Source organism: Mus caroli, unplaced genomic scaffold (genome assembly GCF_978045245.1).
Source record: "Mus caroli unplaced genomic scaffold, Mus_caroli_1 scaffold_15, whole genome shotgun sequence".
Classification (NCBI taxonomy): Eukaryota; Metazoa; Chordata; class Mammalia; order Rodentia; family Muridae; genus Mus; species Mus caroli.
The window spans coordinates 29582026-29607389 of record NW_028227270.1 but is presented as its reverse complement, the minus strand read 5'-3'; the positions used below and the strand labels follow the sequence as shown (position 1 = coordinate 29607389).

Here is a 25364-nt window from a genome sequence, read left to right as displayed (position 1 = left end):
CAGAAGCCAAGCTCTCTAAAACATTTCCACAGCAAAGGCTCTGCGCTCTCCCGAGAGCATGCAATCCCTTCTAAAGCTCCCTCCTCTGCCAAGGTCTTCTGATGGTGACCATTGTCCTGCATTCTAGAAACACCTGTCTCCGCCCCATGCGTTTTGGAGCTAGGGCAGCGCTCCTGTTCTGCTCCGAGAGAGGCTGGCGTACTCTACTCCCTCGCCCTCCTCGCGACAGTCCCCGGCTGACTCGTAGGACCCTGACCTCTCACCTCCTAAGCACCTGGCAGCGGGCGCGGGCAGCGCCCTTTGGAGCGGGGGCGGGCCCCAGGGGATCGGGATGGCCTGCCGCTGGCGTCTGGGGTTCTCTCAGCCGGGACGATGGAGTCGATGGTGGCGCCCGGCGAGGTGCTCATGAGCCAGGCCATCCAGCCGGCTCACGCCGACTCTCGCGGCGAGCTGAGCGCAGGGCAACTGCTCAAGTGGATGGACACCACCGCTTGCCTGGCTGGTAGGTGCGCGGCCCACGCGAGGGCACCATCGGGCGGGGAGGGCTGCTGCTGGTGGCCAGGGAGGTGATACTGTCCCGGGATCCTGAAGGACTGGAGTGTCTGGAACTAGGGATGCGCTAGGCTGGCGTGGAAGCCAGAGAAAGTGTGGGAAAAGGAAGGAAGCAAAGCGAAGGGCAGTGTTCCCAGAGCTGAGAGCAGGTGCAGACGGGAATGACTAAGATAGCTGCTGGCAGCGACCTAGACCAGTGGTTCTCGGATGTTTATTTGGCTGGATTCCTTTCAACTCAAAAAACAAAGTGAAGACATCCTCTCCCCGCCCCCACGCAAAGACTTTGCTATATAGATTGCATATATCTGTACTTAACCATATTTAAAATTCTAAAGATAGAGTTTATTGACTAAGTAGAACTGAGGCTGGAAAAAGTGTTTACACTGCAAGCATGAAACCCCAATTCACTTTGTAGTCTTACAGGCACACACACACACACACACAAGCACATGTTACTATATTTTTTTTAACAAACAACTACATTATTTACTGCAACAGCAAACGTGTTTTTACACAACTGGTCTGAGTTCATGCTTTTCATGATTTAAAAGCGTCCTTGGTGAAAGATTGCTCCTTTGCCAGATTCTCTTCTGTGTTCAGTTTACTACCATCTACTGTTAGGCAGGCAGGGGAAACTTGATATTCCTGAGAGAGAATGGGATCCATCCCATAATCAGCTTCTAAACGCTGACACCATTGCATACACTAGCAAGATTTTGCTGAAAGGACCCAAATATAGCTGTCTCTTGTGAGACGATGCCGGGGCCTAGCAAACACAGGAGTGGATGTTCACAGTCAGCTATTGGATGGATCACCAGGGCTCCCAATGGAGAAGCTAGAGAAAGTACCCAAGGAGCTAAAGGGATATGCAACCCTATTGTTGGAACAACATGATGTACTAACCAGAACCCCGGAGCTCTTGTCTCTAGCTGCATATGTATTGAAAGATGGCCTAGTCGGCCATCATTGGAAAGAGAGGCCCATTGGACTTGCAAACTTTATATGCCCCAATATAGGGGAATGCCAGGGCCAAAAGAATGGGAATGGGTGGGTAGGGAAGTGGGGGGTGCTATGGGGGACTTTTGGGATAGCATTGGAAATGTAATTGAGGAAAACATGTAATAAAAATATTAAAAATTAAAAAAAAAGAAAAAAAAAAGAATATCAAGAAGGCCTACTGCTATAATCCAGTTGCGAAGGGCTTGCCTAGCTTGCTTGAGGCCGGTGTGATTTCCATCCCAGCACTAAGGGTTGGGGGTGGGGGAACAAAATCATCTAATAAGGACTGAATGATGTCTCTCTCCATGCCATCTCTGAAGTTTGTATTTTGGAAGTAACAGTACCCTGGTGTGTCTGTGTCATATAATTGAGGATTAAAGAGATGAGAAGAACACAACCTCATCTCAGGGCATTAAGTCTTAGATCTTAGAAGCACATGACACATGAGGCTGCAGCAAGAGCCGGCCTGCAAACCAGGAAGAGAGTTTTCACCAGTCTGACCTGGCAGGTGGTGGACCCGACAGCCTTCAGAACTCTGAGAAACGGAATGTCTATTGTCCAAGCCACCCAGTCCATAATGCTGTGCTATGGCCACCCCAGAAAAGGCAGCTGCTCAGCATTGTTATGATTTATGATCTGGCTGTGACCGACTTATGCCTAAAGATAAAAGGAAGGCCTGCTTTTAAAACCAGTGTGTTGTAATATAAATGGCTTTGTAACTCAAAGCCTGGGTTGAGCAGTACGTGAATGTCCTGTGCCCAGGCTGACTTCTCTCACATTTAGACCAGTGATAGCCTTGGATACAAGCAAGCCTCGCCACGCTCCCTTCTGAAGAAAGTCTTTTGGTGTCCTAGTGCTATCTCGCTTCCCTGGGATCTCTTATCTACACACAGTGAACTTTCAATACATGAATCATATCTCTGATTCCCACTCAGGACCTCTCTGTATCTTCCCATCATCCCTGAGGTAAAACCCAAAGTCTCTCCATTTTTCACAGATGCTCTTGTCATGGAGAAACTCATTCTCTGAGGAGCCACATAGATAGACATGAGTTGATTCTGAGCCTAGCTTAGGACAGTAGACTGATTGGCTATAGGATGCTCCGCCATTAACACTACTGATAAGTACAGCATTGTGTCTCACATACAAATAATCTCCATGGTAACTGCCTCCCCGCCAGACTGTCTGATAGCAGCAACGGCAGCCTTCTGGGTTTTTCTAGTGTTTGCCAAGCTTTTCTCCATAAGAAACTTTGTACCTGTTGGTCCTTCTTCTTCCCATGTCTCACTCCTCAGTTTCAATGTCCTTTCTCCATTTCCCCAGGTTCACAAGTCTCTGAAGTCCTGACCCTTGTGCTAAACTTCCACTGCCTGGTTCTTGCTCTGGGCAAAAATGTATTCAGATGAAAAATATTCGATGTGGGAGGAACTTTACATGTCATGTGTTCTAGTCACATTCCATATACTGAGTGCAACTCAAGTAAAGTTCAAAACATTATGGACCCCTGCTCTTCTTCTTGGATTAATGCAGTGCTAACTCTCGCCTGTTAGTCATCCGTAAAATGTGGCTACGTTTTCAATGAGAGTCCTTTTGTTTTATTTGCTGATTTGTTCGGTTTCAGTCTGAACAAGATTTGAATTGGGTTAGAACAATGTTACAAGAAATCAGAAACATGTAAATAAAAGAATTACAGAAATCATTGATATTGCTGATAAGAATAATATCTATCCAAGGCACTGATTACAATTGGCATTAAGAGATTCTAATTTGACCTTTTGGGGAACTTAGATCACAGGAAGACTATAGCTAATCAATAATACTATGCTTTAGTAATTATATTGCTATTGGTAACTTCATAACTGGTAATGTTTTTCTAGCATTGTTTCAACCAGAGTTCTGTTGACCAGTGCTCTGTATACTTACATCGTCTAAGATAAATAATGCCTGTGACTATGTCCTCAAGGCACTGCTAGAATCCAAAACATCTTTCTCAATATAAGAAAAGAATTGGACAGCTCAGATCACACAAGCGTTAGGCCCGACAGCTGTCATCTACTCCGTATTCTTTCAGTCTTTTCAGACCAGAAGCTTGAAACCATTACTGCGGCATGCTCCAAACCCATGTCCACTTCTTGTTTTAACTCTCTCAAGACCACTCCTCCTTCTCTATGGTATTGATGAATCTTTCTGAATGTTCACTTTTAACAAGTGCCACCTGACTCATAACTGTGCCCTTATCTAGGACTCAACCTTGACGTGCTATCTGTGTGTCTTCCTGCTCCACACCTTCAATACATAACCCTCTCGTGTTTGGATTTATACTAATGCCACATTAGAGGAATCTCTTCATCCCAGTCCCTGTGCTGAACCTCCACACCACTGCCTAGTCTCCGACCCCACCATACTGCCTGTGGGTTTCAGAGCGATGCTCAAGGTCTTCTCCCTGTATTCTGGTCTCACCTCCACAGTGCATCTAAAGAACATCTGGAAACCACTGACCTCATCATGTCAGATACTTTTTGTCTTTACTTTTTGTTCCTTTAAAAAATGGACTTGCGAGCTTGTTTGGAGGATCTAGTAAGGAAACACAGCTACTTGTATTTCCTTGTCCAAAGACAAGTCATCCTGTTCGACCTAGTGTGCAGCCTTGGGACGGACACACAGGGATCCATGAGGCAGGGAGGGGACACCCATCCATCCATCCATCCAGATCGGTCGAATCAACCCTGGTGATCAATGGGGTGACAGATGTCAGAGCCAGATCACTCCCATATGCCCTTTGTTTTTTTACTGAAGGCTGAAAGGGTTTTTCCTCTAACCTGGTCAAGTCCTTCGTATCAGAAATCTTTGCCACATCCATAACAACTATGAACTCGGGAGAGAACAGCAAATAAAGGTAAATTCAGGTAACCAAGAAGTGAATGAAAGACATGGAAGTCACCCTCAGAAGAGAAAGACAGCAGTGACCCAACTTTTTTTTTTCTTTGTTTAGCTTTTATGAGGTGGTGAGGAGGTGTGTGTGTGTGTGTGTGTGTGTGTGTTAGAAATCTGTAGGTTTGCCAACTTGAACATCCAAAGGACAATGTTTTGAGGAAATCACATCCACTGAAATATGAAGAGAGACAGACAGGGAGGTAAATGGCTTTGCTGGTAATCCTTACGCAGATAGCTGGCACACTTCAAATTTTGTGTGTATAGGGTCGACTTCAAATTTCCAAGTAAAGACGACCAGAGAAAGTGAGGAGCCATACCCACCTCTAAAACGACAGGGCTTTATGGTTTATATTTAGTAAACTGAACCATCTGTTTATTCAAGAAAACAACAAAAGCAAAAGTAATTCTTTTCAAAGAGTTCATCAGAGCCCATTGTTTCAATAACAAATCAACAATGGCTCAGAGCTAATAGAAAACCCTTACATCCAATTAAACCACAAACACGACTTGCTCTTCAAAGATAATCAGTGGGAACTAATCTATAGATGACACTGATGCTAGAATTTCAATTCAAAGGCTTTCATGTGGCTATTATAGTTATACACAAGGAAATTGATAATATTATTTTAAAGATTAGAAAAAGACAATAAATCTCGAAAAATGAAATAGAAAGTGTTTTATGAGGATAATATGGAAACTCAATAACAGAAATACAGCATCTAAATTTCAAAATACATTGTATAGGCTTAACTACAGAATAAAAATGGCTGCGGAGAAAGTCAGCAAATGTAAAAATAATTAATGTATAGTATCTGATCTTTCATACAGAAATGAGGTTATGGTCCAATTGCATAGCACACTTGCCTACCATGCATAAGGTTAGAATTAAACCCCTAGTACTACACAAAGTTTTATACAGTCATGAAAAAAATAAAAGAAAGCTTTTAGATATGCATAAGGTCTCCCAAAGGAGAAAATGCCCCCAAACATGCTGAAAGCCATACAGTTAGATTCAAGAATCCATAGACCACCAAGCAAGATTAATTTAAAAATTATCATATATAGGCATGTTATAATTAGTTATGTTTAAGAAACAGTCTTAAAAGCAGCCAGAAAGGCTGTACTCAGTGTAGCAATAACTAAAATTACCACCAGCCTCGTCCACAACGGCAGAGACCTGGTTAGCCCAACTACATTAGTGTTTTCAGGTAACTGATCACAGCAGAGGCCAGGAGCCAGCAGATAATATCTGATAATAACAATTCTGAATGATGACAAGCAAGAGCTTCCAGGCCCCATCCAGGGTCTGCTCTTAGCCTTCCTTCCCTTCATCTCCATCTCACTCCTCCTTCTCAAGTTCTCCATTCTAGCCACAGAAGCCTCAGGCTCACTGTAACCACTCTGCCTGCCTGTCACTCTCAGGCCCACATAACTGCAGCCCTGCCTGCTCAGCAGCCTTCCTGTCCACGCTCCCCGCTCTTATCTATTTCACTCCAGCTCATGCTTCAGATCTGAGCTGAAGAACCTGCACTTGTTCCATGAGTCACGGGCTCTGTTTTCTTCAGAACATGTAACTCATGTTGTCATTGTATATCTATGTAGTCAGTCTCTGGCTTTCCCTTTACACTTCATGGAAACTGGGGTCATGGCTGCATTTCCAGCACCCTGGAGAGATGCTGGCATAGCACTGGTGTTCAATAAGTATTAGTTGAGGATAAGAAATAATGGATACTATTGCTACCTTATCAATAACCATAGTATGAATACATAGATTATAATCATTCAGCTAGTGTGTTTCCATCTTCCTAAGACATCAGTAATATCTCTTAGGTATTTCTACTGTCATTGAAAGTATGAAGGTATGATTAAAATGCTAAGAATCAGGACAATCTGGTCCTTTAGAATTCATATCAGTGGAGATCACCTCCCCATCAGAAGGGAATCAAAAGATGTAATGGGTATGCAGGAGCCATTTGAAACTCTATGTGGGAGTAATGGGCCCAGAAGAGACTTGTCAGTTATAAAATAATTCAGCAAAAAGACAAGGATTTGGAAGTGTCAAACTCTAGACGTGTTTGGGGTGGACTCCACCAGAGTCAGTGTGACAAGCATGAGGCATGCTCACCTAATTTCCAGGCACACTTGAAAAACAAAGAAAAGACTTTGTGTGATCATGTCCATGAGTGAGGGACCTAATGTTAGCCTCTCATATTGGTGTCTTTTCCTTTTTATTGGTTCCTACAAGTGTGGAGTAGAAAGTATGGCTGTCGGGGTCATGTTCAGTGAGGTGCTCTCTGAAAGCATTCTTAGCCTCATCAACCCAACTCTTTCCTAAATTCCTATTTTATGTAGTCAAAAACCACTAGAACAATCATTGGAATCTTTCTAAGATCAATTTCCTCATTTAAGGGTGGAACCAATGATAGTACTAACCTTCTCTGACTGGCGTGTGTGACTAGGTGCATGGCCAATGGCTGACATGCATGGCTTGGTGCACTGCCAATGGCTGACATGTATGGCTTGGTGCACTGCCAATGGCCAACATGCATGACTTGGTGCATGGCCAATGGCTGACATGCATGGCTGGTGCATAGCCAATGGCTGACATGCATGGCTGGTGCATAGCCAATGGCTGACATGCATGGCTTGGTACATGACCAAGAGAAATGCTTTGTAAAGTTCTGTCACCTGCTGCTGATTCTCCCCCTTCCATCATGCAGTCTCTCACTGTGCTCTGTAAGCATAGTATTCTCCTGGAAAGTTCAATAGAGCTCTATACTCCTATCTTAGTGGCTACCTCATTTTAATTACTTCAATCACTTAAAATTGGCAAATCACATTGGTATACACAATCATACTTTATTCATAAGAACATTTTAACTTAACTCAACACTCTGTCCCTTCACCAACTCAGTGTTTATTACGTACTTTTTTTAGATCAATGTTTTACAGCATGTTTTTGAAAATTCCAGGGGCTGGAGAGATGGCTCAATGGGTAAGAGCACCCGACTGCTCTTCCAAAGGTCCAGAGTTCAAATCCCAGCAACCACATGGTGGCTCACAACCATCTGTAACGAGATCTGACGCCCTCTTCTGGGGTGTCTAAAGACAGCTACAGTGTACTTACATATAAAATATAAATAAATAAATTTAAAAAAAAAAGAAAGAAAATTCCAGTACTTCTCTGGAAAATGTTGGCTCTAAGGATATCGTCTTAGAATGGATCTATAAGGACCTCTAAGCAGACTGAAAAGATTTCCACTCAGTTCCTGGAAATCAACTGAGCATACCCCATATTCGCCTCAAACGGTGTCCACCCTGAACAAGATCAGAGTTTGACGCTTTCAAATCCTCGTCTATTGCTAAACTGTCTTATAACTGACAAGCCTCTTATGTGCCCATTGTTCCTATATAGAGTTCCAAAATGGTTAATTTCTTGCTTCTCTTTACCAAAGATGATCAGTTAATACATTGTAATCCATTCTTTGCAGTGAACAAGAATTTAGTTTAATTCTCTGTCACTTCTTCATAATGTGTATCAACTGCGAAGCCTTCAAGTTTAAGAATGAAGCTAAAAGTTCGTTAAAAGGCAGTGAGCCAAGCAAAAATGATACACAAAAAACCTAGTACCCAGGAGGCTAAGGTGGGAGAGGGTGGGGGTGGGAGTGGATTTAGAGCTGGAGGCCAGCCTTGGCTACAAAATGGGTTCCTGGCTACCCTAGTTTATGTAGAAAGAATTTGTCTAAAAAAAAAAAAGTCAATGAGAATTTGTTTGGACTTTAACTATATGCTTTTTTTGGTTTTTTGAGACAGGGTTTCTCTGTGTAGCCCTGGCTGTCCTGAAACTCACTCTGTAGACCAGGCTGGCCTCAAACTCAGAAATCCACCTGCCTCTGCCTCCCAAGTGCTGGGATTAAAGGCATGCAACACCATTGCCAGGCCTAAATGCCTTTCAAAAACAAAGCTGGCATCTAAATCAGTTCCAAATATCATAACTTCTGGTATTTTTATGTTAAGAAAAACTAATAATCAAAACAATTCTGGACAAATTGAGTGCAGATATAGACCCTGGAAAATGGTGAGGGCCTCTTCACTCTTGCTCTGCCCCTTAGCAACATGTCATCCACAGTGTCTCTATGTAGAGACATCGATGCCAGTTTGGTAATAATTCATAGTGAACATGGCCCACCTGCATCCTCAGATTCCCAGAAGGACCCCCTCGGGTGTGGGAGGGACCTCCATGTTCACGGTCATCCGTGATTTAAATATATTCAGCTACTAGCTATATGAGACAGTGGGTACAGCTTTGATGTTTAGTTATAAAATAAAAGAAGGATAAATAATAATATAAAGTATTTAGAGTCGTCTAAAACTTGCAAAATTGTTACTTATAGTTGCTAGATTTCCTGAGCATTGGTTTTAAAATTCAAACTAGAGATTCCCAAGTTAGGATTTGGGAGAAAGTACAGTAATCATCACACAATAGAAACAACCTGCAGAGCCAAGGCCTGCCTGTAAATACAGGTCAACCTGACTGTGTGGGCAGTGTGGTGCTGTAATGAGAGAGGGGATGCGTGACCAAAGCCAATCTGCTCCAATGTATTTGTTTTCCTCTTTGCTAAACCCTTTAATCAGAGCTGCTAACATGGCATACTTTGACCTGGCTTTGTTTGTTTGTTTGAAAGCTGAAAAGCATGCTGGGATTTCCTGTGTCACAGCCTCCATGGATGACATTCTGTTTGAGGACACAGCGAGGTAAGTGGTGGTGTTCTCTTCCCTTCCTGTGGGCTTACTGGATCATTTGCAGTTCATGTTCATTGCACCTTAGTCATTTGGAATCAATGACCGTGTTTTCTTAGAAAACAAGAAATACTTAGTGGAAAAAAAAAATCCTGGTGTCCACGAGTACTCACTGTTCTAAGTACAATTTGGTCTCAGCTTTCTTAAGTATCTCAGTATCTGAAGCTTTGAAGTGTGAGGCCTGGCAAACTTCCTATCATCTCATCCTTAAGGGCCTTTTCCGACTTGATAGATGATATTAAGTATCTCTGCTTCTAGGGTGCAAACACTTATGATGTGTGCAAATAACTTAAATTATAAGGAACATTTTGTGTGTGAGACTGCTTGTTCTTTTAAATAAAGGAAGAGTAAAGAATTCCATCTGAAACCCATTTATTCTCTAATATGAAGCTTGTTAGCAAGGCAGACCTGTCTGCCTTTCTTCTCAGCAGGAGACCTAGTAGCGCTAGAGAAAGTCTGTTTTTGTTTTTGATTTTACATATGAAATGAACAGACAAGGTGGCCTCAGTCTTAGGGGTAGGAGCTGGTTGCCTGCGGCTGCTTAGTTGACAAAACTATAGTTTGCCTACCCAACAATGTCATCAGAGACCTGAGAAAGATAAATCATAACAGGAAGTGTACTTCAAATGGCTTATGTATCATTAAAATTACTGAGATGTGCCCATTACTTAGAGAGTCACCCACCAGGCTCCTGTGGTGTCAAATGGCTTTGTTGGAGAGAGAGTAGCCCAGAAGACCTGAAAGGCTTTCCTGAGGCACTAGAACTTGGGGAACTGTCATTACTTTGTCTACACAAAGTGGGACAGTCAACTCTCCAGTGTCCTATTTGTCCACAGTTTGGGCCAGGCCCTACAGGCACATGAGGTGAGACATTGGGGCAGTTTTCCCAGTGGTTAGAGTTATCACAATCCAGGTAGAGTTGCAGTGCCCCATCACCTTCTTTGAAGACCTAGGGGTCACCACAAGGAGTTGGGGCCTTTCATAGTAAGTTTTTTTTCTCACTAAACACCTTGAATGCCATATTCATCAGACCTCTGACAAATTTGAAGTCCATTATCTATGCAGTGTATCTGAACTACACAGACTTTGCTTGTTTTTAGGTACTTGTTTTCGGCTTAACCCTGAAACACATACAGAAAACGAGATAAAGCTTGTCCCTGAAAATGAGTTCACATTTGCACTTAGCATGATTACAAGCATAGATTTGAGCACATTAAAGAGCTTAATCATTTATAAGATGACTGAACATTAAGTTGCATGTCATAATTATGCTTAATAGTTTATAATAAGTTAGCAGCTTTAGTAAAATCAGAATTTTAGCCTTAAAATTATAATTTTTGAATCAAAGCTCTCTTAATATCAAAATAAAACTTTAAATCATAATTATAGCCCATAGAGAGATTGGCAACTTTATAAAACCATAAATACAGCCCATAGATAGATTGGAAACCCTATTTTATTTTATTTTATTTTTTGAGTCTTTTATAGTATACCATTGAAGAATATTATAATTTCTGATATGACTAGTTTATCCAAATAGTTAAAGCTTAACAAAGTTATCAAAGACAGAGAGACTAAACAAAAATGTTCAATTTAATTGTTGTTAATCTGAATAAGCCTTAGAAATTTATAAGCTCCATTTATCAAATATATTTTGTCCATTAAACATATGTTGTTTTTTATTTTAAAATTTCAGGACAAAAATCACCATATAAAAATATTTATTCTAATCCAAACTATCTTGGGGACATGTTCTTGCTCCTTAGTCTAAAAAGAAATAGCCAGAGTGGATTTCAAGTTGCATAAGATCATACAATAGCAAATTACAATTACCTGTGTATACATTTTTAATTATTACCTTTTTTGCTACAAGTTTTAAGTAATTGGGGGGGGACTTGGAATTTTGTAGAACTCCTCTGCTTACATCCTCTTGCAACGGCCTTTGAGATCCTGAGAGAAGGAACGTTTATATTTTAACAAGAGTTTTGAATATCCCCGGATATTATCTAATACCCCCTTAGGATGAGGGAAAAATTTTTGTAATCAAGAACCAAGCAAGTGGGGGAGACACCAAAGAGTGAGACATCTGTAATTAACATTTAACCATCCTAATTGTTTTATAAACTCTTTTTTTTTAAAAATTGAAATAACAGGAGACATAAGAGTAATAAATAACTTTACCATTTGTTGTAAGAAAAGATTTCCTAAGTGGATGTTAGATATCTGGAGCCTTTACCCAGGCTCTAACAACTTTTCAGTGCTGCATAGGTGGACCCCATCCTTATTCATAGCTTCTAGCCTGTATACCCTAGTTTCTCCAGAAAACCTCGAGACTTCACACAGTTAGGACCTAATTGTATACAACCAGCTAGAAGGAGTTTCTGGATTCTTGGTTGAAGGTTCAAGAGCCTTGGTTATCTCTGTAATCTGAGGGAATATTAGCTTTAACAAGTCCAGATTATTTTAAGCAAGCATATCTAGAGTTACTGTTGAGAAGTTTTGTACTGAGTTTATTTTGTAGCCAGTTTTTATGTGTCTGCATATGAAAATAAGTATTCTTTATTTTATAATATCATTCAATTGTAGAATAATTTAAGTATCTGTAACCTAGAGGCCATTAAACAGAAAATCCATAAAATCCAGGCATTTACAGGAACTCAGAAAACATGGGCAGCAGGTTGTTTTTCTTTTCTTTACAAATTTTTTATTTTACACCTTTTTAACTGTATTCAATAAGTTTACAAATCTTAAAAAAAGTTTGTATTCCATCTGTTTTGTTTTTCTCTCTGTCCTAGAGTCAGAGTGCCTTATGACCTAGAACAGAAATTTTGGAGGAAATTTAGACAACCTTGCTTGGGTTGGAATAGGGAGGCCCTACCCCAACTTCAGAGCCAGCCTTCTAATAAGGCAGAACACATAAAACAATATTTTAATATTAACCATACCCCCCCCCCAAAAAACACCTAATCCCTGAAAAACTGAATCCAGTGATCAGCAGGAGAGACCAGAGCAAGCAGAATGAAAAGAAGACTTGGAGAGAAGAAATTCTGGGTGCGGCCAGGGGCAGCAGCACAGGAAGCAGTGGGCAGTAGAGCAGGGACCTTACACACCGGGGGGGGGGGGGGGGGTGCCTGCATCACCCACCCTACTCTAGTGGTGCTGGTGCTTGGTGGGAGGGAGATCCCAGCCAGAGCTCTATGGCTAGAGACAGGAGCCAGCTGGCAGATCCAGCAGTGGGAAAAAGAAAGGCACTCATCAGAAGGAGAGTTAAAGACTTGCAAACAGGGGGCATAGAGAAGTGCCTGATGTACCTGGAGGGCTTACACAGCAGGCTCCGGTGGGCCAATGAGAGGACAGAGATGCAGCAATCTCGATGGAGCAAGCTCCAAGGGGGAGCTAGCACGGAGACAGCCAGGAGCAGTGTGGCCTCTCAAAAATGCTGAAAAGTTAGCATGCAGTTCAGGGGCAATCTGGCTATGCTCAGTTCGAGTCCCATCTCCGCAACAAAACTTGAAAGCACAAATCCAACAGACAATAAAGAACAACAGAAAGGACAGTCCAACACAACCAGGAAAAACAAAAACAAAACAACAGAGCTACTCAGATATATGATGGCTACATTCTCTAGTACACCAAAACCAGAAGGACAGTAGGGGATCCTCTCTGCCCCAGTTCTATGATCTCATAAGATCTTACCTTTTGTCTCTCCAAATATCTGGGCACTCTAAAACAGAACAGAACAACCCACTGCTAAGTCCAAGCTTCAGAAGCACAGTAACTGGCAATTCTTACTTTTGATTTGCAAATGTGGAGCAGTTGCAGTCTGGGCTCCCTGGGGTCTGTCAAGTCTACCTTGGACTTGCTTCCTCTGGGACTTATCCCAGAGCCCTAACGCTGAGTCTAGGGTCTCCCAGGAATCTTGCTGGGGTCTCCAAATGTTGTGGAGTTTGTGACCCCTGGGAAAAGACTATAAACTCAAATCTAATTATAATTAAAACGATCTATCAATTATCTGTTAGCAAGATGAACAATCTCTGATCCAAATTTGGGATTGTCATGAAGGAGAGGTATGAGAAGTACTTTTAAAAGGGAAAAACCACATGAAGAACTTCAATATATATGCAAGCAAGTAAAAATTGTTCTGTTATGCCAAGTTAAGTGAGTAAGGCAACTCAATACACTCTTTGTATATTTGCATAAGCAAGTTACAGAAGTAAAAATATCAGTCATATATCATAAAAAGTAGATACAACTCTACAGGTTTGGGTGTGGGGTCAAGGTTACTGGAAACTTATCTGCCAGGAACCAGAGTTTAACATAAAATGGAGCTTCTTTAGCTTAACAACTACTTTAGAGGCTCGTGTGGAAGAAAAATTCAAGTCAGACAATAAAATAGGAAAGAACAGTATGGTGTGTCACAAGAACTCATCTCTGACCTGTAAGAATAATCAGTTCACATATACTCGTATCAAGACCTTCTGTGGCCTTTTCCATGTGTAAATTATTCCAAAGCTAATTCTAGTCATGATTTGTAAATAATTCAGCAAATACTCACAAATACCCAGGTTCTTTTCTAAACCATAGCCACAATCACTGCCATTGGAAGTTACTCAAAAGAACTCTCTCCCAGAGAGTTAAACTACCAAGTTCAGTTGCTTTCTATGTTTTAACACTGCATTGTAGTTTTGCTGTATCTGATTGCTCATTTAAAACATTTGCAAACAGTAGGCTCAAATGTGGAAAATACATTTCACTCTGGCATATTTAGTTTCTATTTCATTGCTTCCATGGTTTCTTCTGCTCTCTCAAGTATCTCTCAAGTATAAAGTACCTTTATATCTGATAATTACTCCTTTACATTAAAATGTAAGTGAGTGTGCTTATTCATATTTTTAACAAATAAATTCTAGTGTATTATACCACTTTCTCCACCTTTTCCATACAAGAGTCAGCCCATAAAACCACCCTAGAGCAATGCACACAGCTGTTCATCACTTTAACAGGTACTTTGGTATTCATTGTATAGATCCCTATTCAATTGGTTCTCATCAATAAATGCTGAATTGCTTTTGCTATTACAGATAATACTTCAATATATGGATTTATGGGCTGCATGTTTACAGTTTTACTAGTGTATTTTGGGACTAGATGCCTAAAACAGAACTGCTTAGTTGAAATGCAAAGGCATAGGACATTTGTGACCGAAGTTCCATCTGTGAGGGTTTTGTAGGACCTTTATCACCTTCTACATTACTTAAATTCATCTAAACATTAAGAAAAGTATACTGCAAAACTGATTTATTCAGATTTTCAACACAAGAATTTCTTGTTTAAAGATATATATGTATGTGTATATGTAAATTCCTGTCTTCTGGTTTTTCTGCCTGTATTGTTACAGACTATGAGAGAGACAGTGTATAGAGCACAGTATGTATGTGTGCACAAAGGCGTTTAGTAGATATGGTCATTCTTCCAGGAAAAGCATCTGATTTACCTCATAAACTGTCTTTAATATAGCTAAATAAGTCTCTCTGCTGTGATTAAAGTAGAATTAATTGCTGTCCTTTCTAGGAGCCCAAGTAGGACCATGTTTCCAGGGCTTTAATCTCAGATAAGAGCAGGGTTTGAATTGTGGCCCAGCCAGTTGCTGGCTATGACACCATTGAAGCCCAATTCCTGTTGAGAATAAAATGGGAATCATGTTGACCACACAGGGTTATTGCTATGATTCAGAGCCTTTGGCATGCTGCCTGATGCATGCACAGCATAATAAAACCTTCATTTTGTCACTGGTGTGGCACACTGAGGACAGTTCTTTATTTAAAGACAAAGGTTTCTGTTGCTAGTGAATTTTCAGTTGTTCTTTTCTATGTCTTTGGACTTGGTGTGTTTCTGTATCTGAACCTCAGAAAAAACCTTCCGTCATCAAACTCAGCAGCCCTGACTCATTCTCTACACCTTAGTTCCGTGGCACCGTTAGTCAAAACTCAGTGAACAATATAAATTAGAAAGACCCGCGACTCTTCCAGGAGAGTCAAGTGTGCAGATAAATGAGAATGGAAAGAAAAGATTTTGGAAGGAGAAAGAACCTTAAACTATTTTCATTGCCTGAAAGACAAAATCAGGAAAGCAGAGAGGTTGAAGGCTGAGAGAGGTAAGAGCTGACACCACAGGCTGGAAGGAGACAAGGCAATGGATTTGAGCCCACAAATATGAGTATGAAGAGACCTGTGACAAAGTGGTTCCAATGGAATCAGGTGGGGTGAGGACGGCAAAGGAGTTTACACTGGACAGCTTTTTAACTTCTGCTAAGATGAAGAGATCAGTGACCCAAACACTTGACCTCAATGTTTTCAGAATTACAGTAGCAGTTGGGAGTCGATGGGCTGAGGAGCAGCTCTGAGGACCTGTGTCTACCTAAAGGACTGACCAATGGCCTGGTTTGTTTCTGTATGTTTGCTGGTCTGTTTGTTTATTAGCTAAGGTTTTAAAGTAAACATCAGTGGTACAGGTCTACTTGTGTGCTTATCTGAATGTTCTATGGGGAACAACAGCTACTCACAAAAAGTATTTATTGCAGGTAGGGTCACCTTGTAAGAGCTCTTTTCTGATTAGAGGGAGTCTGTTAACCTTATAAGCATGACTTGAATGGCTAACATCCATCCTGAAAGCCTACCTTTGCTATTAGTTTTAACCTGAATTTTTGATACATGTGTATTATTAACAAGTCGGGGTGGAATTGCTTTATGCCGAATGTGTCTACTAAATCTTGAAGTCTAAAATGGAATGTGCTAGGATCACTGAGATCTTTCTTTCTTTTTGAAAACAGAATTGGACAAATTATCACCATCAGAGCAAAAGTGACTAGGGCATTCAGCACAAGCATGGAGGTGAGTGGTACCCATTTCTTAGGTGTGCGTGTTGGGGCTCATGTCTTCATTGCTTTTAGAGAACAGCTCAATGCTCAGAGCAAAGCTTCCATCTGATAGGGATCCTGAGTTTCAGAAAGCCCTTAAATCTGTAGTCAGACACACAATGGAATACTAAAGAGCTGATGTTCCCCCACTCAGCCATGCCACTCAAGCTCAGGGTGACAGCAGCTACTGTAGGATACAGGCAAAGTTCACATGCAAGATGGAAGGGTGTTCTTATGGTGTTTTGAAAACTAAAGATCTATTTCTTACTTCTTCTTGCAATATTATTACCTAAACTCTGTGTCTCCATCACCTTACACACCTTCTCCCCTTGGAATGAAAACTAGTCAGTAAAAGGCCTCTTGTAAGTCGAAGTCCTCTGTGGGCTCTATGAATGTCCAGTGAGGTCTTGCCTAGGGAGAACTCAGAAGATTCCTAGCAGTGTGGGAGAGCTAAAAATATCCACCTCCCACTCCCTAATGTGATGCAGGTTCCTCAGAAGTTATTCTGGTCTAGCTTTGTGAGATTCATGCTGTGCACGCTCAGATTGATAGCAACCCAAAGACCCAAGAAGACTATATGCATATTTCCAGAATTCTCTCTTTATGTAGATATCTCTTTTATGGTATCCTATAAAATTTCAGATCCCTTGATCTGTTTGATTTCTGCTTCTTCAACTCAGCAGAACTGGGTGTCCCTTCTGGTACAGACATCTGGGAGTTACCTTCAGCATGAAAAGGCCATATTATGTTCTGTTTCCTCTTATCTTGTTTTTGTCTTCTTTTCATGGAGTATAACTCCAGTCTTACCTGCTCTTCCCTAAGACAGTGAATTCCTCGTGCCCTGTCTCTGGGCACTTGTCCATTACACATATCTCAGGCCACTGTCCTGGTAGCTGATAGTGTCTGGACTTTACCACTCCAGAGCTGTAGCTATGCTTGTTTGATCTTTTATTTTATGCTTCCTTGTCTGTTTCCCTAACATGAAAATCTATGTGGGTGTAGGTTATTTATAGAAGTGAGGAATAATTGGTTTATATTGGGTTCATTATTATCCAGCTCACGTAAGATTTGCCATGCATATGCTAATTTCTGTTTTGAATTAAGTGACTTAAGGTGAGTCATGGGTTATTGGTTCTTTTTGTACACGGTGTTCCTGGTGCGGATGGAGGAATGCATGTACTTTATCATTCATTACTCAGTGCTGAACTGAGATACCCCAGCTTGCCCATTATTCTCAGAAGATAGCATTGCTTATCTGGCTGAGATATGAGGAGAGTGTTTATTATACCAAATCTGAGACTTCTTTCCCGTGGAGTGCAAGTCTGCAGAGTAAGCTTCAGGGCTCTTCACACAGAGGGAGAGACACCACTGCAACATCCTCACAAAATGCTTCGGTTACTTGCTGAGTGTCCCGGAAGAAGACAAACGGAGGAAACCAAGCTGCAGCTAGCATGGCAACTCTGTGCCCATTATCATGGGGTATAAAACCTAATGACTAAAGGTTAAAAACTGTGGCAGCTCCTCTCTGGCAGGTATCTTGTTCTTGAGAACGGATTCACCAGTAATATGATTCTAAAATGCTTATTGCAGCAAGACAAACTTTGTTAAGAATTAGAATGTAGGGCTGGTGAGATGGCTCAGAGGGTAAGAGCACTGACTGCTCTTCCAGAGGTCCTGAGTTCAGATCCCAGCAACCATATCGTGGCTCACAACCACCCGTAATGAGATCTGATACCCTATTTTTGTGTGTCAGAAAACAGCTACAGTGTACTTATTTATAATGATAAATATATCTTTGGACCGGAACGAGCAAAGTCCTACAAAATTCAATCCCAACAACCACATGAAGGCTTACAACCATCTGTAGAGCTACAGTGTACTCATATACATAAAATAAATTAATCTTAAAAATAAAAAAAAGAATTAGAATGCAGAACTCCAAATGCAACATGATAAATTTATGATGTATATAAACATTGATGAGCATATACACATTAAAAAACATGTGCAATATTACATGTGTGTGTGTGCAATACTACGTTGTGTATATGTAGTATAACCTATGTGTATATGGAAGAAAATTAACCTAGAAGTTAATAAATATTTCCTCTGAGTAATAGATTTATATAGCATACTCTAAATAGCTAGATCCCACATATTTTTCATGGTAATTGTGTGTATTCCTAATGTCAGAAGAGTTTCATTTGTCCTAGTGTAGAGATTGTCATGTCACAAAGATAAATTAAAATGCTTATGCCATTTAAAAACTGAAAGACAAGTGTGGAGCCGTGTGTGGCGCAGTTGACTCTATTGTCAGGGTGACTGACGGTTTGTTTTCCGTCCCTGCAGATCAGTATCAAGGTCATAGTCCAGGACAAGTTCACGGGCGTCCAGAAGCTCCTCTGCGTGGCTTTCTCTACATTTGTAGCTAAGCCAGTCGGCAAAGAAAAGGTACATTCCCCGTGTGAGCAGATAGCGTTCCTGTGAGCCAGGGACAGAGGGACAACTGCTTCAGAGTTACTTTTTTCTCACTGCAAGACTCACTTGCTCAAGATGTTTTACTTATTGATATTTATTGGTATTATTCTGTGTTGACGTAATAGAACTGAACAAGAACATCTTGTGAGAGCAACACCTTAAAGAAAAATAAAAGGACCAAATTTAGGAAAGAGGCAAAAAGTGTTTTAAAGCATCGGAAGTCATGTCGACTTCTCAAAAATATCGCTTACCGGTTTAGTTCTTTTTTGGGTTATGGAGTTTAAAATTAAGTTTAACTATTTTTTTTTAAAGCAGGAAAATATCCAGCAAGGAGTTGAAAGTCGTGGTCCAGTCATTTTTGTAGATCTTCAGTAAAGTGTCAAAGATGCTGAGTCAGTGAGCTTAAAAATAAACTTTAGGACATCGGGTCTGAAAACACTCTTCAAAGAAATACTGTATTTTCTTACACTGACCAGCTTCCAGCCAGCCAGAGTCCAGATCTACCGCAATTTAGGATGCCACCTTTTCTTTTTATTGCTTCTATTTAGGGGAAATCAACACATTTGAAAAATGTAATAATTAAAATTATTATGTGAGTATTTCACTCAAGAATCGTCAAAGAGTAGGCGAAGTGACTTCTCCTAATCTTTTCCCAATGGCCAGGTCTACTGCTCACATCTCCCTCATGTCTGAGCTCTTCCTCAGAGTGTCCCCTATGCCAACGCAGCTGGGACAAAGCCAGGCTTCCACTGCAGCCAGAGAAGCTGGTCACTAACCATGCTCTGCATCTGCTCCAAACCTGGGCTGATGGCACAGAAGGGCTAGAGCACCGCCATCCCTGGCTGGCAGGTGACCCCACAGAAGTCACCTGGAGTCCTCTACTGTACACCTCATATTAAATGTGCTGCCGGCAAGTTCCCATTGCCCAAGGATGCTGCTGTCCAAACTGAAAAGCACATCTCTTACTTAAGTTATCTAGGAGCTAAAGGGTTCTGCAACCCTATATAGGTAGAACAACATTATGAACTAACCAGTACCCCAGAAGGTCATGTCTCTAGCTGCATGTGTATCAGAAAATGGCCTAGTTGGCCATCATCGGGAAGAGAGGCCCTTGGTCTTGCAAACTTTATATGCCCCAGTACAGGGGAACACTAGTGCCAAGAAGTAGGAGTGAGTGGGTAGGGGAGTGGGGGAGGGAGGGTATGGGGGACTTTTGGGATAGCATTTGAAATGTAAATGAAGAAAATACCTAATAAAAAATTATCTAAAAAGTGCACCTTTCTGGGCCATAAATTGGACATGTTAAGTTTATGAAAATCTAAGCAGTAAAAGAGGTCTTGCTTTAGTTTCTTCTTGAAAATCTGAAAATCTTTAGACTTTTCAGAGTAAGGGTGTTATGGGACTGGGTACAGGGCTCCCATACTCAACAGCAAATAGATGGATACATCACCACTCACTGCTTTACCTGGAAGAAGAGACCATCTTTCCCCCCTTCAGCCTCAAATCTCTCATTTTGGATTTAGGAACAATTGGAAGAGGCTCAAGCTAGGACATCTCAGTCCCTTCTCTACAGAGACAATGGTGCTACTGTAACTGGCTACTTCAGTCAACATAAACTCTAAAGCACCTTTCTCAGATCAACTCATTTTCCAGTTGGTACTTTCTCATTCGGTAGTGTAGTGTGTAGAGAGATGTGAAAGGCTGTGGTTGTATACCACAAGAAATAGCAGGATCTCTGTTCAAAATGAGTTCATCCCAGGATAAAACTGGCAATGATTAACAAGATTCAGTTCAGCAGTTAAGCAGGCCAAGTAATTAGCAGGACTCATAATACTGAATTCTATGGAAGAGAATGAGACAGTGGGAAAAGGATAGCCCAGCCACCTTCAAAGGGTTTCATCTGCCAGGCAGCACTTGCTCTCCAGTTCCTTTTCAGGCACACACAATGTACTTTGTGGACAAGGACACATCATGATGGATGCCAGGGTCTTCATTTCAGAGGAGCCTAGCTATAATTTCCCAGGCCGCCTAATATATTCTGCTGACCACGCAACCAAACTGTGACAATGCAGAGCTACTGTCATTGTACATGTTCCTGACAACTGAGATAGGCAACTCAGGCAGAGTCATGGTCAACCTACGCATGCCAACAACCGAGACAGGCAACGCAGGGAGCCTTGGACTTTAAACAGCACATTAAGAGTCACTAGATTTTTCACCCTTATCTGGGTGAAGGGTGAAGTTCAGACTGGAGGTATCCTGGAGCTGCCAAGATCTTTCCACATAGAGTCAGCATGTGAGCATCTCTGGTGGAGCTGGAGCCTGGACTCTGTTGCATCCAGGGTTTCTGTAGGGCAGCTGAAGTGTTAAGATAACATATTGATTCTTTGTTTCCCTATTAGAGACTGTTTTGATGATATATCTATATTGGGACTATCTCTTGGTTCAAGATAGTTTTCTCTAGAATGCCTTTATTACCTCCCCCTGATGTCTTAATTTTGTAAAAGACAGGAAAATTATAATAACAATTCAGCGGCATTATAATCTCACACCTCATTTATTGATCTCATATTTTATAGAATTTTGTACTCTATAATTCCACTGGAAAAAAAATTATAAAATGAGAAAAATAAAAAATGCAGCTTTCAAATGGGAAAGAACAAAGCCCATTTTGGCCTTCTAATTGAAACATTTGAAGAAAGGTTTTCGCCAGAATGTTTCATGGAATCACCGATAAACACTCCATTTACTTGAGTCAAAAAAACATATGGTGTGGCATCTGCTTTTGCAAAATTCACATTGGGTACCCATAATTTAAGGAGGCAGTGAATGACGAAACTGAAGATAAACTTTCTTCCTCTAGGTTCACTTAAAACCTGTCCTGCTTCAAACGGAGCAAGAGCAAGTGGAGCACAATCTGGCTTCGGAGAGAAGGAAAGTCCGATTGCAGCATGAGAACACCTTCAGCAACATTATGAAGGAAAGCAGCAGGTTCAGAGGTGAGTAGGTCTACACACTGGACCTTTCTATGGCCATGGTGCCGGAAGGGGGCTTTTCTAGAGCACATGTGCAAGACGGGAGATGAAGCGAGCCATTCCTGAGAACTAGAGAGGTTCACAGAAATTCGACGTCTACTGACTCTGAAGGAGGGCACAGAAGAGAGAAAGGGAAGGCAAAGGATGGCACTAAGCCAGGAAAGAGTGGGGGAGGGGAAGGAAGAGGACAAAGAGAAGGTAGACTGTCAGAAGTCTGGAGGCCTCATGCTGACCAGGAGGTATCACCAAGGTCATGGGACAACTACACAGGAACCCACTGGGTAGGTGAGAAGATGGATCCAGTTCAGTCTTCATGGCCCTCAGGGTAAATGGGCATTGCTTTCCAGGACAGTAAACTTCATTGTGATTCCAGGCTGACTGGGATGGTTGATATGGTCATTGCTGAAGTAGAAGTTGGCTTTAAGGAAGTAAGAGTGTTCATGTTGATGTTGCTTTTCATGATTCCTGAATGGTGGTATGACTTGCTGACTTCATAAACAGTGATAGCAACTATCAGTTATGCTTTTGTAAGCAGAGACTTTATCATTAAATTACAGAGCTAAGAAGAGTCTCTTTCTTTATAAAGATGGTTTCAGTTCCAAGATGTGTTTCAAATACATTTTTCCTAAGGACTGAAATATCTGAACTGTGAGAACATCTCTAAAGCAGACCAGACAACCATTAATAAAAAACAAAGCCAAAAAAGGCCATCAACCCAAGCGCACCTTGTCTTCTCAGCACAGCAACTCCAGGATGGCAAATGAGATGACAAAGTTCCTCTCTTCTGCCTCAGGAAAATGCTGGTACTTTCCATGGCTCTCAATGAGTCTTCGCAGTTACCCCACCTTCACTGGCCTTCCTTGTCACATAGTCATTGCTTTTTAAAAAATGCCTCTGTTAGCTGGGCGGTGGTGGCGCATGCCTTTAATCTCAGCACTTGGGAGGCAGAGACAGGTGGATTTCTGAGTTCGAGGCCAGCCTGGTCTACAAAGTGAGTTCCAGGACAGTCAGGGCTATAGAGAGAAACTCTGTCTCGAAAAAAAAAAGCCTCTGTTATTGGGCAGTTAAACCATGTGAGTTTTTAAGGGAAATGTACGAATAAAGTTACGGAAGAGTCACAAGATTCTCTGGTAATTTTAGAGGAAAGTTCTAAAGTCTGTGTGTATCCAAAATCTTGGAAGAATTTGCTTCTCCCTCTCCAGTTATCACATCAATGTCTCAAGGGTAATTTTCCAGCCTTTTGACTTATGAGAACTCTAGAGCAAGAGTTCTCGTGAGGGAAAAGGCAGCCCTGGGCTGAGCCAAGGATTGGCCAGGTGATCCAGTGCTTGCTGGAGGAGCTGAGTGTGACTGCAACTGTGGATGAGCTCATGGTCTGTCCTGTGGATGTCTGGCCTCTTCACACCCAGCATCAAGAAATAAAGAGCACTCGACTGTTTATTTCCATGTAGGACAGATGTATCACTGCCTACCTGCTTGCCCATAAGAAAGCAAACACAATGCAAGACCTTTGCACTTAAAATATTCATACCCTAGTTGCAGACACATGAGTCATTTTAAAATAATGTAGACAGTGATTGAAGGAGCACAGAGTCCAGATTCTGTGGCCCAGTGGGGGACTGAGGGAGTAGCTACAAGAAGGAAGTAGAGTTAGGTAAAAGTCTCATGGCCATTTAGTGCTTGCTTCAGTTTAGAACTAGAGATTGTTTTTCGAGTGTTTCTTATTGATTTAACCGAACTTATCAGAACACAGACTATCCTATATTCTTCTCAATGAAGTAACATTTAACCTAACTCTGTCATATCAACTTGAGCTTTACTTTGGAAATATTACTAACTCCTGTGTCACCAATGATACAGCCCTTAAAAGCAATTTTTCTTAAAGAAAGACATTTCAGGGTGTGATAGGGCATGTGATCTGTCTACTTCCAGCCTTAGATCTCAGAGAGACTGTTTGAAATTAGAAAACACATTCTAAAAGAAGGTAGACAGATCGTCCTTACTGAACTATGGGATCTATAATATCATAACGTCAGACTGATTAAGAACTCTTCATTCTTTGAGGTGTGAAGGAAGGAAATGAACACTGTTAGAGCATTGGCCAAGTTGATTCCAGCCTCTATATTTTCATAAGAAAAGTGGAAAGATGAGACTAGGTTTTGATCGGAATATGTTGTTGTACCCCTGAATCACTGAGAGCTGGGGAGAATTAAGGTTTGGGCTATTTGAATTGCAACTTGTCAGTACAACATCAAACCCTCAGCGCCTTGCCCTGGTTGATCCCTCTGGATGTGCACAAGGAAAACAAGAGCTAGAATAAAGTGACTGGAGTTCAGGTCAAAGTTTCTGATCTAAAAAAGTAATACAGAACAAATGTGAAGTTGGCCAAGCAAGATGATGAAAGAATGGAATTTAAAACAGTCATGGGCAGCCACTGAACTCCATTATGTGGCTTGCAGAATAAGGTGTGTTTAACTAGATTTAGCTCTAGTCAGGTCTGTGAACCTGAGTTGTTCTCTGGACTTTTCCCCATTGATTGACATTTATCTACAAGAAGACACACTCCCACACACAAGATACTGATCCTCCGCGTACTTCTGCGTACGCAGCACAGCTGATACCTGACTAAGGAGTGATTCCCCAGTGGTCCTGTGTGTGCTGCCTATGTCTTCACAGGAAGGGAGTGACTTTTTCTTTCATTACTCTTCAGAAAAGAAGAAACTGCCTAATTTTTTTTTAAATTTCTCAGATTTTTAAGACCCCTATTAAATTTTTATTTTGTAATTATTTTAGAATCACTTAAAAATCAATAGTGCATGTGCAGGGTAGGAATTTCCAAAGCATGGGAAGACGTACAGGTAAAGAGAAAATCTTCCTCCCAGCTGCTATGTATAGCCATGTATATGCTCTGATAGCCATGCATATGCTCTGCTAGTGCAGCGGTTAAATAGTCAGGCACTTAGAGTTTTATCACTTTATAATATGATTTATAGGCATTTTTAAATAAACAGAGTTAATGTTTTCCTCTGGATAAAACAATACCATTTGGACAAGCAATATTAAACTGAAAATATCTCAATCATCACCAACTCATCCTGTTTTTAGAATCCCATCTAATAAAATCAATTTTGCAATCAGAGAGCAGGGAACGGTGACATCCACCTGAATCCCAGATACTCTCAAGGCTGATGCCGAAAGATCACTGAACTCAGGAGCTGCTAGCCAGCTTGTACAGAATAGCAAGATCCAGTTCAGAATAATACTTAGACAACTGAAAATAAATTTAGAGTTAGAAGAGGTTAGGATTTTGTGTATTTTAAAAAACCAAACCAAACAACAACAAAAACCACCCAGAAAACAAACCAGTTTTGTTTATAGCAATGTAGTAGACTTGATATCTGGGGAGAATCTACAGTTTGCTGCAAGCCCGTCTCAGCAGGCATAAAGAAAGGAAAGCAGTGACATCAACAGTGGCTTGAGAACACAAAAATAGCAGAGAGAAGCTGTTCTACCTCCTGCATTTACTCTGGGACCTGCAGGTACCCAACGCCACAGACTGTAGTAGGAAAACCCAGGTACTTGTTGTAGGTTTAAGGGTGAACCCAGAAGTCATGGGAGGCTGTAATCCCCTAAGGACCCACCCCTAGTCC

General features: G+C 41.3%; 1 protein-coding gene across 3 annotated transcripts in view; it reads left to right on the top strand.

Moving 5' to 3' along the window:
* The first annotated feature begins 301 nt into the window (after positions 1-301).
* Positions 302-25364, top strand: part of Acot12 (acyl-CoA thioesterase 12) — a 41632-nt gene continuing 16569 nt past the window's right edge. The window contains exons 1-5 of one of the 3 annotated variants that reach the window (XM_029468243.2): positions 302-502; positions 9171-9240; positions 16115-16175; positions 18551-18652; positions 21543-21678. In XM_029468243.2, coding sequence (XP_029324103.1) covers positions 373-502; positions 9171-9240; positions 16115-16175; positions 18551-18652; positions 21543-21678 — 499 coding nt within the window. In that variant the 5' untranslated portion in view covers positions 302-372. Of the gene's footprint in view, positions 503-9170; positions 9241-15071; positions 15736-16114; positions 16176-18550; positions 18653-21542; positions 21679-25364 lie in introns of those variants that run through there. The other 2 variants (XM_021179871.3, XM_029468242.2) reach the window with 2 other exon arrangements.